Source organism: Galeopterus variegatus, unplaced genomic scaffold (assembly GCF_000696425.1).
Source record: "Galeopterus variegatus unplaced genomic scaffold, G_variegatus-3.0.2 Scaffold6253, whole genome shotgun sequence".
NCBI classification, from domain to species: Eukaryota; Metazoa; Chordata; class Mammalia; order Dermoptera; family Cynocephalidae; genus Galeopterus; species Galeopterus variegatus.
This window is the reverse complement of record NW_007732364.1, coordinates 65898-81065: the sequence shown is the minus strand read 5'-3', so window position 1 is coordinate 81065 and position 15168 is coordinate 65898. Positions and strand designations below refer to the sequence as shown.

Below are 15168 nucleotides of genomic sequence, written 5' to 3'. Positions count from 1 at the left end.
TTCTCTCTTTGTCTTTGAGCTTTGCCAGTTTGACTATAATGTGTCTTAGAGAGGACCTTTTTGGATTGAATCTGGGAATCTTTGAGCCTCCTGGATCAGAAGGTCCATATCTCTCCCTATACTTGGAAAGTTTTCCACTATTATTTCATTAAATAGGTTTTCAATGCCTTTTCCTTTCTCTTACACTTCTGGAACACCCATAATTTGAATGTTTGTGTGCTTAAGGTTGTCTGCTAACTCTCTTAGATTTTCTTCATTTTCTTTGATTCTTTTTCCTTTTTTTTTTTTTTTTCTGTCTGTCTGGGTTATTTTGAAAAGACTGTCTTCAAGGTCAGAAATTCTTTCTTCTGCTTGCTATAACCTGCTGCTTAAGCTCTTGGGTGTGTTTTTTATTTTGTTGAATGAATCCTTCAATTTCAGGATCTCTGTTGTATTCTTTTTTTAAGGCACTAATCTCTTTGTAAATTTCCTCCTTCATACCCTGGATGCTTTTTCTTATTTCATTGTGTTGTCTGAATCTTCTTGTATCTCACTGAGTTTCCTTAAGGTTGTTGCTCAGAATTCCTTTTCAATCATTTCAAGGGTTTCCTGCTCTATGGAGTCTGGTACTTGAGAATTACATTCCTTTAGTGGTGTCATATTTTATTGTTGTTGTTGTTTTTCTTCTTATTTCTAGTCTCTACATTGATGTCTGGTCATCTGAGAGAACAATTGCCTGTTCTGTTATCTTTAAGTGGGATTGAGGAGAGATACTTCCTCTTGTAAATTTTTTTATATTGACCATTGAGTAGGGTGTTTAGTGTTTTAGTATTAGTTCCAGGTAGACACAGTAGTGTAGTCTCTGTGTGGGTACTTCAGCTATATTCAGTATTGGAGTTGCATGTGGGTGCCTCCATAGCCAAGGCCCTGGGAAACTTAGTGATTCCTTGCCAAGGTTAGTGACACTATGTTGGTTCATTGAGTATGTGGGCAAGCTCTTACATTCTTGGGAGAAGTGCCTTGGTGCCCAGTCACTCTTTTACTGGGATGGATGACCCTGGGAAGGCTTGCTGGCACTCTAGCTAGTGTCTTGTGACCCTGATGGGCACACTGGGTTATACTGGTTATACTAGAGTTCCTCAGTTTGAATGCATGACACTTGGTAGGGTTTCCCTTTCCTCTTTCCTATTGTCAGAATTTCCTCCTGGGTCTTTGCTTCTCCTGGTTGAGGGATGATTTGATGGTGACTGGGAATTTCTTCCTTACTCTATTTGGTATTTCCATTCTTGGGGCATTCTGCCTATGTCTCTCCCCAGATCAAGGCAGTCATGTGGGCTGTGCACATACCTTTCACACCTAGGTGTGCTACCAAGTGTGGCAGTGTAATTCCCCTTGTGTGTTGAGCCACTGGGTCACAGGTCTGTGCTCACTCACTGGTTTCCCCAAGCTCTGCTGGTGAATCTCCTTGTGTCAATGTACTCAAGTGGTCAATGGGTCACCTGCATGATGGAGGTGGCTTCTGCTGTGCTGCCAATCTGCCCTTGCAGCAAAAGTTGCTGTGGTGATAGCTGTGGTGGACCATAAACACAGCAGCAGTGTCTGAGGTTCTTGTGCATGCTTCCTGCCTCCTCCCAGTCCATTTTGTTTCTATAAGCTCTGTGAAGGAGACTGCAGTTCCCTGGTTCTCCTGTGGATTGAGGGGTTGGCATAGGCTGTGGGTTAAGATCTCTGCACTCAGGTCTCTGGGCCTCATCTGCTACTATCTTTGGAAACTTCTTTATTTATTTTTAACTGCATAAATGAACAACAGAAGTGTTGAACCTATGGCCTTTTTGTTCATCTCTTCTAGTTCTTTTGTCATTTTTCAGTGTTGCAGCCTTTGTATCAATATGACTTCTGCTTCTAATCTACTTTAGGTTTATACAGAACTCTAAATTGATGTTCCTGTGGGTGGTTCTAACCTTTTCTACAAAGTAAAAACCACAATAAACTTCAAAACTTTAGGTGAGCTTTCTGTATGGGCTCTATGGTATTTATTAATCTCTTCTCTTTTGCTTGCTTCTGGGTTTTACATCTATGTTCTGGCTGATGTGGATCTTTTTTGTTTATAATTTCAAAGTATTTTAATCAGTGTCCACTTTCTGAATTGCCCTGAGATATTATAAAATATACCTTGCTTTACCTGTAGGTTGCACAATTTTAAAAACTTTTTAATTGCTGTTTTAATTTTATCACTTAATAAAAATTATTACAATTTGTCATCAGTTTTGAGAACAACCTAAGATGCAATTAAGTAGTAAATGATACAAACCTTATATGGGACATGGATGGATGTTTACACTATGCATCTTAGATTTCTACCAAATAAAAAAAATAAATTCAGTTATTTGCTAACATTAAATAATCATGTGTAACTTCCAGATTTCTTAGTTTTTACTTTTTGTTTTTATGATATGCCTTTAGACATTCATATTGGATATTTTGTGTCAATTTTAAATTCCCTAAGAGTACAAAGCCTCTATCTTTACATTATCTTACTTGATTTCATTTATTGGAGCAATCAATGGAGATGACAGTAATTTACATTCTAAAAATAGAATGGGCTTTATTTTGACTCCTTAATTTTTTGACCTCTTTTTTTTTTTTTGGCCCTCAAAAGAAACATTCTAGTGGTTATAGTTGTATGATAATCTAATTAAAATTGCATTATTACAAATCTTTCAATTTAATATCACTTACAAAATACTAAAAATACTTCAGATAAGTTGGAAAAGCAAAAAATAGTATAAAGACAATTCACTCAAAACAATAATTGAGAAAACTTGATCAAATATAACTAATGCATTATATGCAAATAAAATATTATTCTTTTAAAGATGGGAGTTTTTGTTTTGTTTTAGATTTTTGATCTTATGATTCAAACTCAGTTTCAGCTCTTCTACTGTGAATAGTTTTAGATCAAACCTGTTCTTCTTGGAGCAGGTTAGGATGCCTTTTGCAGGACATTGCTCTATGGGAAGAATGGAGGGGAGGGATGTCGTAGTCGCCTCCTCCTTTATTCTGACTCCATAAAATGCAAAGGCAGCTCGTGAAAATATCTGATGATTTCTACCAAAATTTAAGTGCATTACTTTTTAGGAAATAAGTGCTACTTTTAGATTTAATTATTAGAATTTAAATTTATTAATGATGGATAGTAATCCGTATTTTAGAAAGAAATTGGGAATGTTTAACCCATGTTTTAGGACTTTTGTGTAAACTATTGTATTGTTTTGCTCTGTGGACAAAGAAATTGCCTTTATTTTTTCAGGAAATTGTGGCTGCAGAGAAGAAGAAACAGACTGTTGCAGAGCAAGTGATGACAGACCAGTTATCTAGGTGAGAGTTAGTAACTGGTAATACAGAGTTCATTAATGTTCTTTTTTTTTTCATGCATGACAACCACATCTTCGGTCAATCAATGAGTAGCTAACTCAGAAGTTCCCAAACTTTCTCTGTTAACTTTATTTTTAGTGTTCGAGTAATTCCTTCACAGCACTCTCAGACTAATAGAAATACCTAATGGTTCTATTTATTAAGTACTTTTGTCTAAACCACTTAAGTATTTACTTCCTGACAACTTCATGGCCATTTGAAAAAATAATACACATAAATTGAAAGAAAATGTTTTTATTTTATTCTTATTTACTCATGGGGTGTATGTGTCTTTTGGGCATTGTGGTTTTTCTCAAATCTTAGAATCAATTAGGATGCTGCCACCCTCAGGTTCTATTCTACATTGATTTTCACATGGTATTTGCTTTTTATCACAGCAACTATAAAAGACCTAGCTTTGTAAAGATGTAACATCATTGAAAGAGTATAGCATAATATCTTGTTGACACTGCAAACCTCGAGCAAGTGGTTTACATGGTGTCTAAGAGATGACAAGTATTACTGTGTTTTCCTCAAAGATTAAAAATGTTCTCCAGTGACCCTGTGAGTTCACTGTGGTATCCCAAAATGACTTGGTACACTCTGAGAATAGTGAGACCACTGTCAAGAATTTTAAACCCCCTTAGAAAACTATATAAAGTTTTAACACATATAGTGTTTGACAATATAGAAATATGGTAGGATTTCAGAAGAGGCTGGAATAATCTAGGAAGTCCTCAAGAAAAAAGTAAAACTTAAGTTTATTTTTGAAAAAATTGGTTAGCTATGTGGCAGAGAGAAAAAAATGATACTTTATATGTGTGTTATCCAGTAAATTCTTTCAATTAACTATACCTGGAGTCTCCAATGTATCTCCTTTCCATTATATTATGGAATTACTTATGTTTTCATCTCCACCATGCCACCACAACTTTTCTTAAGAAAATAAGTAGTGACATCGATATTGCTTGACCAATGGTGATTTCTCAGTTCTCATCTACCGACCCATCAGCAACATCTGTCTCAGCTGAAAACTTTCTTCTCTTTGAAACACTTTTCCTTTTCCACTGGGATTCCTGAACTCTCACTTGACTGTTTTCCTCCTATCTTCCATTCCTTCTCAGTCTCTTCTGGTTCTTCATCTCCCTAGTCATTAAACATAGAAGTGCCCAAGGGCTCAATTCTTGGACCTCTTCTGTATTTGCTTCCTAAGTGATATTATCCCTACCATGCCTTTAGAAACCTTGTAGATCCTGATGCCTTCCTAATCTAATATTCCAATTGAACACATTCCAATCTGGATTCCCGAAAGTTCATTGCCTTCTCTCCCTTAATAACCAAATCCTCTTTAATTTTCCTCTACAAGTTATTTAGATCTGAGATCCTGATGATGCCTTTGATCCCTCTTTATCAAATCCTATATCTAGTTTGTTAGCAAATGCTCTCAGTTCTACCATCAAATAAATTTACCCTCTCTGCTGCCACCATCCCTGTCCAAACCATTATCTTTTGTTTCCTGGATTATTTCAGTCACTTCCTAACTTGTCTTGTTGTGTCTGCATTTGCTTCTTATTGTTTTATTCTCAACCCAGCAGCCAGAGTTAATCTATTAAAAGGCAAGTCAGATCAAACCCTCCAGTATTTCCTGTCTTAATTATAGTAAAATTTATAAGGCCTATATATTGGTTATGTGTCACCACAAAACCTGCTAGCTTAAAAACAACCATTAATTTTGCTCATGTTTCTTTAGGTTAGCTGTCCAGGCCAGGCTTGGCTGAGTGGTTCTTACTTCTTATTTACTTTGCCCAGTTATATATGAGAAAAAGCAATGGTCTGAGTTCTTAGCTTAGGCCTTAAGAGACCTCACGTGTTTCTATTTGGCCTTTTGTGCTTCTGCGGTGTCTGAGAGAAGAGCCCACTAGTCTCAAGAAAAAGATACCTGTACAAATGCAGCGGGGCTACTTAACTCAGATCATCTTAGATCAGGATTCCCAGCCAAGCCCCACTTGCATAAGTTAGTTCAGTTGAGATCAGCAGAGCCATATAGCTGTATATAATTGTCTATATAGCAAATCAAATGGCTAAGCTTAAGATCAAGGGGTGAGAAAGCACACTCTACCTGTAATGGGCCATAGAAAGAATGTGGATCAGGAGTGCTGAAAAAGTTGGGGCCAATAATAGAGTTTATCCCTGCCCACCATTTGACTTTGGACTTGTCTCCCTCTTGTCCACTCTGCTCCAGCCATTTGGCTTGCTCCTTGTTCTGAAACATACCAGATTCCATTCATATCTTATGTACTTTGCAATTATTTTCCCCTGTGCTTGGAGTACTTTCCCCTAGATATCCATGACTGCTTATTCATTCACTCATACCTTTACTTAGAAGTCACCTTGGTGAGGCCTACCTTGGTTACCAAATAAAAACAAAGTTTATAACCTCTTACTCCAAACTTCATATCCTCTTACTACTTCATTTTTTCCTCCATAGGACTTACCAATATATAATTTACCTTATATTTTCTGTATGTATCATGTTAACTATCTGTCTGCCTCTTCAGAATATGAGCTCCGTGAGGGTTAGGCTGTTTGGAAGTTTTGTTCATTGTCGTATTCTCATTGCTTAGTATGGTAGCTGTACAGTAAATACTTGTTGAATGGGCAAATGAATGAATGAACTGGAGAAGAGAACCTAATTAGAGTCAGCAAAACTGGATTTTAAGATTATCTCTGTGATTAACTCATTGTTTGAGCTTTCATATTTTTCTTCCTGTCTTGATTTTTGCCTCTGCAAGATGAACATTAAGGTTCCTTGTAACTCTAGCTTTCTATGTATGTATATTTGACATAGAACTGATTGCTAATGTGTGAGAATAAAATAGTTTGCCGTGTTTTGGTAAATGTTAGCGTTTTTCACTTTGAAAATTAAAAAAATTTAATGCTCAATTTTAAAAGAAGATTTGGTTTATAACTTGACACAACAATGAATGAGATCTACATATGTGGTTGAGATGCCTAAAGCTTTTAATGAATGTTCTAGCAATTATGACTCAATAAATTCATAAGTTCTTCTATCTCTGAATTGCTTTTTCACGTTCATATTTTTAAAGGCTCATCATACCTTTTTAAAAAATGTCAACTCATTTATTGTTTTAGCCAGTCAATCATCAAATTCATTCAGACTTGGTTATTGCCCAGCAAGTAGAGAAAAGCCAGAGAGGGCAAGATTATTAAGGGTTTATGGAAGTTTATATTTTGGTGAATCATGGAATCTGAGCTAGGTAAGGAGAAAGAAGAGGATATGAGGATAGCCTTCCTTTGCTACCCTTAAAATACTACTACTAGTACTAGTTCTATTACTACTACTACTACTACTACTACTACTACTACTACTACTACTACTACTACTACTAGCAAACCCAAACCACAACATGACTCTCATGTTCTTTACTTTATTAATGGAATCTCCTTTCACATTGTAGGGTTATTATAGATCTTTCTACTTGATGACCTCAAATCCAGTTAGTTTCCTAGTTCTGTCAGTGTTTCTTAAATCTGTTCTCTCTACTACATCTGTTTCTACTGCCACCTTAGCACAGCCCCTTACTATCTCTTTTCTAGCTTACTGCATGCCACCTGATAGGCTGTCATGACTCTGTATTCATTCATATTCGGTAGAATATGTAGTAAAAGGGGAATGGGAAGGTATAGTCTCAACTATTGAACTTCTATAAAACTTATTAGATGATAGGTGCTCTCCTAAACAATATGTATATATTAACTAATTTATTTAATCTTCACAGCAATTCTTTGAGGATGGTACTGCTATTGTCTCTTTTATAAATAAGAAAACTGTGGCCTGGAGTTTTAAATGACTAGCTAAGGCCATGCAGCTAATTATGGCCGGAGGTAAGGACTGAACCCAGGCAGTCTAGTTCCGGAGTCTGTACTCTCATCCACTACACTGTATGCAGTTCCTCAAGTGTGCTGTGCAGCCCCACTTCTGTGGCCTTGCAGATATTGTTCCTCTGCTTGTGATATCCTTACTGCTTCTCCTCTAGGTGCTAACTTCTATTCACATTTTGAGAATCAGTGCAAACATTTCCTCTTCTGAGATGATGGCTTTGATGAACTCTTCTCTATGTCTTCTTTTCCAGGACCTAAGTTATCCTTGTTAATGTGTGCCCATTGAATTTCTGTTGTGGCACTTATTACTTTTATATTCTTATTTTACTTCGTCTGTGTCCACCCCTCCTCCCATATCATCGGAAATCAGCATAGTGTCTATTTGTTTAAAGAATAGTAAAAGGAAGACATGAAGCTCTTAGCTATCTCCAATATTTAAATTTATTTTTAGATAATACTAATGGAAAAACAGATAGGAATATTCACTTATTCATGGTCAGCATTTTGTATTCATATCTGATAAAAAGATTATTCTGACAGTAGTATAAATTTTTATTTGGTATATGATTTTTTTCAACTGCTTATAAATATGTGAATGCTAGAGCAATGCAATATTACATTTGTCAGACTTTGTGTTTTTCTTGTATAGGGCTGTAATCAGTGATCCAGAACAAAATTCAACCACTGAGAAACAAGAAAGTGCTCATATCCTCCCAGATTCAAAGTTAGCACCACTTCGATTTAGGAAAAGAACACTACATGAAACAAAGTAAGATTTTAATTATATAAAATGAGGATGTGCTATGTTATAAATATATTTTTAAAATGTACTTCTGCATTTAATTGGAAACTTTTTGTGTTTGTGTTTGCTATTTTTCTATATGCTGAAAAGTGGAATTTTTGGAGTTCACATCTTAGTTCTGTCACCTTAAGGTACTGGGGACAATACTTCATTCTACTGTCTTTGCCACCCAGGTTTTTTTTTATTTGAAATTTAGGGAGAAAAGCCACAACCTTCAGATCAGAGATAATATATCTTAAAATGTGTAATATAGTAAATAAGACATTTGTATGTGTACAATATATTCTGGCTAAATCTCATTTATATAGTAAAAATTAGTACTACTTATAAGTTTTTTGTGTTTTTGTGTGTGTTTTACTTTGTAGCCTATCAAACCTTTGGGTTGGTATGGACTTTTACAGTCCTCTGGTGCTGTCCACTTAAATTTCTCAACAACTTACTGACATGTAGCCTAAACTTAAATAGGCATAAAAAATCTACTAGTATCTATAGTTGCTCCTTTATATTTTCAGACTGCTGTAATTGTTAGTACTTTCTTATCACTTTTACCTTTTTGTCTCATTCTTATTTTCTGGAAGCCTTTGCTTCCATACATTTAAATATTTGAAGGCATCGTGTATTAGTTTCCTATTGCTGTTGTAATAAATTATCACATACTTAGTATTTTAAAACAACGTAAATTTATTCTCTTACAGCTCTGGATATCAGAAGCCTAAAATCAAGGTGTCGTCAGGGCTATGTTTCTTCCAGAACTTTTCTTGGCTTTTGCAGCTTCTAGAGGTTGTCTTCATTCCTTGGCTCCTGGCCCCTTCCTCTATCTTCAAAGTCAGAAATGGCTGGTCAAGACTTTCTCATGGCACATCGCTCTGACACTCTTCTGTAGCTACATGTCCCTCTGCTTTCCTCTAATACAGATGTGTGATTGCCTGAACCTACCTGAGTAATCCTGGTAATCTCTTCATCTTAAAATCCTTAACTTAAGATATGTCACAACCCTGTTATCATTTAAGGTAACATAGTCACATGTTCCAAGCCCTAGGATGAAGACATTTTGGGGGTGGTGGGGGCCACCATTTATCTACCACACATCTAAACTTTCCTTTTTGAAAGTAAACTTTTACTGACATAAAACATACATTTACAAAATATGCCAACTGTAAGTATTCAATATAAGAATGATCACAAACTGAACAGTATTCACGTACCAAACTCCTAGATCAAGAAACAGAACATTGCCTGTACCTCAGAAGCTCTCCCCTTGTGCTGAATCCCATTAACTATCCATTTTTCCTGCCTTTTCAGGTTCACCTCTCTATCCTAACATCATAAATTAGGTTATGAACTTTATATAGGTGAAATAAAAAATTTGGACTCTTTATGACTGGCTTTTGTCACTCAACATTGTGTTTGTGAGTTTTGTCCATTTTTTTTCCCCGATGGCACTAGCCTCATAGCATCACATCTTTCTGGTTTTTCACATGAATATCAAGGAGCCGAAGGTTTTTTTTGTTTTTGTTTTTGTTTTTTGGCAAGTGGCTGAATTCTTGACCTTGGTGTTATAACACCATGCTCTAACCAACTGAGCTAACTGGCCAGCTGTTTTTGGTTGTCTTCTTCTTCTTTTTTTTTTTTTTCTCATTGCTGTATAGTATTTCATTATATAAGTATACCACAACTTATACATTTGGCTATTTAAAAATAGTGATGCCATGAACTTTCTGTGCATGCCTTTTGGTGAACATATGTCCTCATTTATGCTGGGTACATACTTAGAATTACTGGACCATTTGGTATGCATATGTTCAACTTTAAAAGATACTGCCAGATAGTTTTCCAAACTGGCTGCTGCAATTTACACTCCTACCAGTAGCAGTTTGAGGGTCCTAGTTAAAACACGTCTTTGCCAATGCTTGGTATTATCTGTATTTCTCATTTTAGTTCTTCTTCTGGATGTGTGTTGGTGATTTTAATTTGCATTTCACTAAAGAATAATTTATATTGGCCATATAGATATCTTCATATGAAATTCCCATTCAAGTTTGTTGGGTTGTCTGTCTTTTTCATGTTGATTCATTGGTCTTATTTATATATTTTGGATGTGAGTCTTTCTCAAGCTATATTTGTTGCACATATCTTTTCCCACTCTGTAGTCACCTTTGCATTCTCATGGTCATAACTTTTTTAAAGGCCAGTTTATCAATCTTTCCCTATTTGTTAAGATTCTTTGTATTTTTGAGAAATCTCTGACTACCATAAAGTCATTAATTAAGGGCACTTATGTTATATGTCAACTAGTTATAAATGCATGGCTGGTTTCTAGGCTTTTCAGTCTTATCTATCTGTATCGCTGCACCAATATTACCCCATCTTAATCAGTATTGCTTTATATTAGAGTAAATAATAAAGCAGCTTGTTTAAAGCTAATCTAGTTCCATGAAAAATCCAGTGGGGGTATTGATTAGAATTATTGGATTTATAGCTTTCACAAATTCACAAATTCAGAAGCAGAAATTGGTATGTGTAGTGCAGTCCTTCCTCTCCTCTGTCTCATGGGAGGCATCTGCCTGCCAAAGCACACATACTGCCCTGTGCATTGTAATGAGTGAGTTAGTCTGTTTATTTATGGTTAGTGTTAAGAACTTAGCTTGTTGTTGTAGCTTACCTAAGCAATGGTTTCTAACAGCTTTATCGATAATAAAATTCATCTTTTGGTCTTCAATCTGCTTGATTCTTCTTTCTGTATTGGTTAGGAACTTGGGAAGAGAGAAGTATTTGTGTTGTTTATTGGGCACCTAAAACTCACTTTGCATTTTATAATGTAAATGTTTATTTAGTTTTTTAAATATTTTCAAAAAGACTGTAGGGGCCTTCAACTTATCACCGTTAAAGTGAGTTCTGTTCACCATTAAGAAGCAATACAATATAATGGTTAAAAACAAGGTTTTTTCTAGTTCTGCCATTTACTAATCATATGGCCTTGGGCAAATTGCTTTTCTCTGATTCTGTAAGCTTTATTTGTAAAAAGAGGATAATAGTGTTTACCTCAGAGTTATTACAAGCATTAAGTAAAGCAATGCACATTAAAGTTATTTTAACAGTGACTAGTGTCTAAGAAGTTCTCAATAAATGGAAGCTGTTATTGTTGCTGTTATTTTCTCAGCATTTAGAATTGTTCCAGGCACATAGTGGACATTCAATAAACACATTAATAGTGGTGGATTAAATTGAATTGAGAGGACTAAGCTTTCATGACTCTATTCACAAACTCATTTAGTTTGCAGGCTCTTGCTTTCATTTAGTTCCTGTCTCCTGTTTCCTTTTTTGCAGATACCTAGATTTTATAGAGGTATAGCTTTTCAAGATAGTCATGACCTACACACTTAATTACTATTTACATTATTGCTATTTCATTATACCTGCAGTTTTATGGGGGGAATATCATAAAATTATTTGGCTAGGGAAGTAAAAATACATTATTGAATCTTCAGATCTCTTAATATTAGTATGTAAATAGAGGAGATTATCAGTAGTAGGATGCCGAAGTGTGTGCATTTGGGTTTTGCTTCATATTGTTAGACAGAATTTTAGGGCTGGCAGTCTTTATGAGGTCATTCAGTGCTGACTGAAGGCACTAACAATTAAATAACTGATTAACATATGCCAAGGTTCAAACTTTATTCAGCTAAGTTTTCCACTATTCCGTGATTTTGGTAACTGAAAACCTGACTGACAGTGGCTTAAAGAAGTCAGAATTTATTTTTCTTGTATAACCAGTTGCTTGGAGGTAGGCAGTTGTTGGTTTTGGTTCAGTGATTCAGTGATGTTACAGCTCTGGGCTGTTTTTCCTAAATCTTATTGACCTTTCTGATGTGGTTGCATGGTGGTTATAGTGCCTCCTAGCGTGATATCACTGCCACATTCGCAGGCAGGATCTCTTCCCATGCCACTCTTATCAGGACAAAAGAAAGTCTTCCCTGGAAGATTATTGGCAGAACTGGGTCCTTTAGTCACCCTTAATGGCAGGAGGCTAAGGAAGCAACTTCTATAAGTGAGAGGGAAGCCAAGGAGAAGAGGGTTGGAAGTGGGTTTTAAGTAGCCCTGCAACAGTACCAGTCACAAGTGTGCTGGTTCTTTTCAATATTTGCTTTTATAGCACTTTGATGGTATAGATTCTAACATAAAAGTCACTATGTATTATATACTATATCTCAGAGTTATTTCTTCTGTGTGTGCTACAATTAAAAATCTGAAAAAAGAAGTTACGTACCTTCATCTTTATCCGATCTTTGCTGTTTCAAAATATTAACATAATCTTTTGTACATTTGTCATTTACATCAAATGCAGTACGTTTAAAAACTTAGTGACAAAATGTATTTCTTAACAGGATAAGAACCCATTCTACATTAACTGAAAATGTGCTTTCTCATAAAGTGCAGTTTGATGGTAGGATCATATCAAGGTAATTGTGATAATATTAAATTTTTAATCCTATGGTTATAAAAATGTATGCTCTTTTAAAATAGTAATAATACAAAGGATATTAAATTTGTCTCATTAAAATGAAAAAAAACATGAATTTAGAACAAATGACTTGAGATATTTATCTGTTATAACAATATAGAAATTATAAACCTGTAAGAAAAACATTTTAATTAGAAACTATTTAAAAGGGGATTTTAAATGTCTTTTAGAAAGAAACTTAGAAGTGAATTTTAAAATGCATGTATTACTATGAGAAAATTCTAAACTATTTGAAAATTAACATTTGTGTAACTTGCTTTATTTAATTTCCTCTTAATAGTTAACAGTAGATTATTGATAGATACAGAAGTGAGAAGGAAAGTGATTCTTAAATCTGTTATCTCAGTCTTATACTTCCAGGAATAAATAATGCAACTTGATATTCTTCATGTATGTTACTGGTAAAGTGTGTATTTTTAAATTATCATATTTGTTCAATGATTTAAAACATTTTTTATTTCAATAAAAAATAATAAGTGTATGTCTTTGAGTGCCTTCTTGCAAACAATATTTTAAGGTCTTTATTTTAAAAGTCATGTTGAATTAGTAATCTGCATTGTGACATATCCATATTCATATCGGTGTAAGATAAAGTTGTTTTCTCTTTCCAAAGCCACCTCGACACTTCAACAAGGTGTGCTGTGTTTTCCATACAGTTGCCTGTACTCTCAATCACTGCCACACACTTGAGGGAGTTATGCTATCCCCCTTTGAAATGCACAAATTTATTTTATCATTTAATTTTAAAATTACTGCATTTGAAAATATCTGGTATCATTCTGTTCTTCTAGAAATGGACATGATGCTTGCAGAGAGCTGATTGGGTTCTTNAAAAAAAAAAAAAAAAAAAAAAAAAAAAAAAAAAAAAAAGAGGCTTCCTGGAGAAGGTGCCATCTAACCTTGACTGGGAGATAAAAGTAAGATAGGTGATGAGGATAGGTGGAGGAGACAGCTAATGCCAAGAACAAAAGCAAGAAAACACTTGGATAATTTGGAGAACTGGAAGTAGTTCAGTCTGGCTGGAGTACAGAGTTCGGGGAGGGGTGGTGGTTGGCATGAGATGAGTTAGAGTTTATTAAAAGCAACCTTATGTTAAAGAGTTATGTAAAATGTGCTATGGAGTCACTGAAAGAGAAGATGTGAATGGAATCGGGGGAGGTGGCATGATCAAGTTTGTGACTTACAAAGATCTCTCTAGTTACAATGTTGGAATAGATTAAAGACTAGGTACATAAGGACTGGACTGGATTGAATTATATTATTTGGGAAAGAGGTTATGGCAAACTGAAATAAGTTAGTGGCTAAGGCTATGAAACTTCAGATGCACTCACACAGACTGCATGGATGTACCTTGTGCACACATGTAAGTGTATACACNTGGTATCATTCTGTTCTTCTAGAAATGGACATGATGCTTGCAGAGAGCTGATTGGGTTCTTTTTTAATCATGACCAGTCTCTTACAATCTATGAGTATCGGCAATTCGGGAAAAATAGGTATGCCGTCAAAGGTTGTTAGACCTCTCAAGATGATTACTTCTGAGAGAAGCTGAATAACTTTACATTTTTTTTTCATTTAACTTATAGAACAAATGTGCTTCCTTTTATTCAAAAAAGCACGTACAGTCATCAGTGTGGACGAAGAAAAGGAAAACAATACCAACTTGGTGATTTTTATATTGTAAGTTAAGTATGTGTGCATGCAAATGTTTAATACCAGATGTTGGATTTTGTGTGGTCTGTGGTGGTGGAGGAGAGGGGCTTCTAATCTTCAATTTATTTCCTTTCTTCTTACTAAGCAGAGACATTTGTGTGAATGGGCTAATGGTTGATGTTTCCTCAGAAGGTTCTGCCTCCTGGGCCCAGATCCCAAATGTCTTAATAAGCATGACATTTATTCCCCATGACATCCCCACTCCATTCCACAATGTGGGTTATCCCCAGGAGAGCTTTGTGGTCTCTTGCCACTTTGAAAGGCTCTACAAGGCTGTCGTTGGATAAGTGGCTACCTCAATAGTAACAGTAGTAATGCTCTACCTAAAGCAAGCTTATCCTCTGAAGATGTGTGGTTTCCTCCATATGGAAGGTTATTGGCCACTGGAGCTATATATATTTGATAGTTAGCCTGTTCTCCTTGTGATTTTATCACTTTGGGAATTTCCTGGCATATGGTGTGTCACAAGAATTCCCTGGAATGGGTGGATCATAGATAATGTAAGACTTTGTATAGTGCTCTTAAATTTCAAATCATATTCACATGTTATATCATAATTAAAGTACAGCACTATGCGCAGCAATCATTCATGTAACAAATATATATTCATAAGCTAAGCATGGGAGATAGAATAGAAAGTTCGACCCTTTCACTGGATTTGGAGCTTACATCTAATTGGAAACACAGATAGGAGGGCCAGATAGTAGTTTCAATTATCTGGTTTTTGTGGAGTCAAAAGAGGCTTCCTGGGGCCGGCCTGGTGGCACACTGCTACAGTGTGCTGCTTGGGAAGCGCGGCGGTGCTCCCGCTGAGGGTTCGGATCCCGCGTACAGA

At 35.6% G+C, this 15168-nt stretch overlaps 1 protein-coding gene across 1 annotated transcript in view; it reads left to right on the top strand.

Moving 5' to 3' along the window:
• CAPS2 (calcyphosine 2) overlaps positions 1-15168 on the top strand; it is a 78179-nt gene that overhangs the window by 38891 nt on the left and 24120 nt on the right. The window contains exons 6-9 of the mRNA XM_008590653.1: positions 3290-3357; positions 7946-8065; positions 12484-12558; positions 14207-14300. Coding sequence (XP_008588875.1) covers positions 3290-3357; positions 7946-8065; positions 12484-12558; positions 14207-14300 — 357 coding nt within the window. The remainder of the gene's footprint in view (positions 1-3289; positions 3358-7945; positions 8066-12483; positions 12559-14206; positions 14301-15168) is intronic.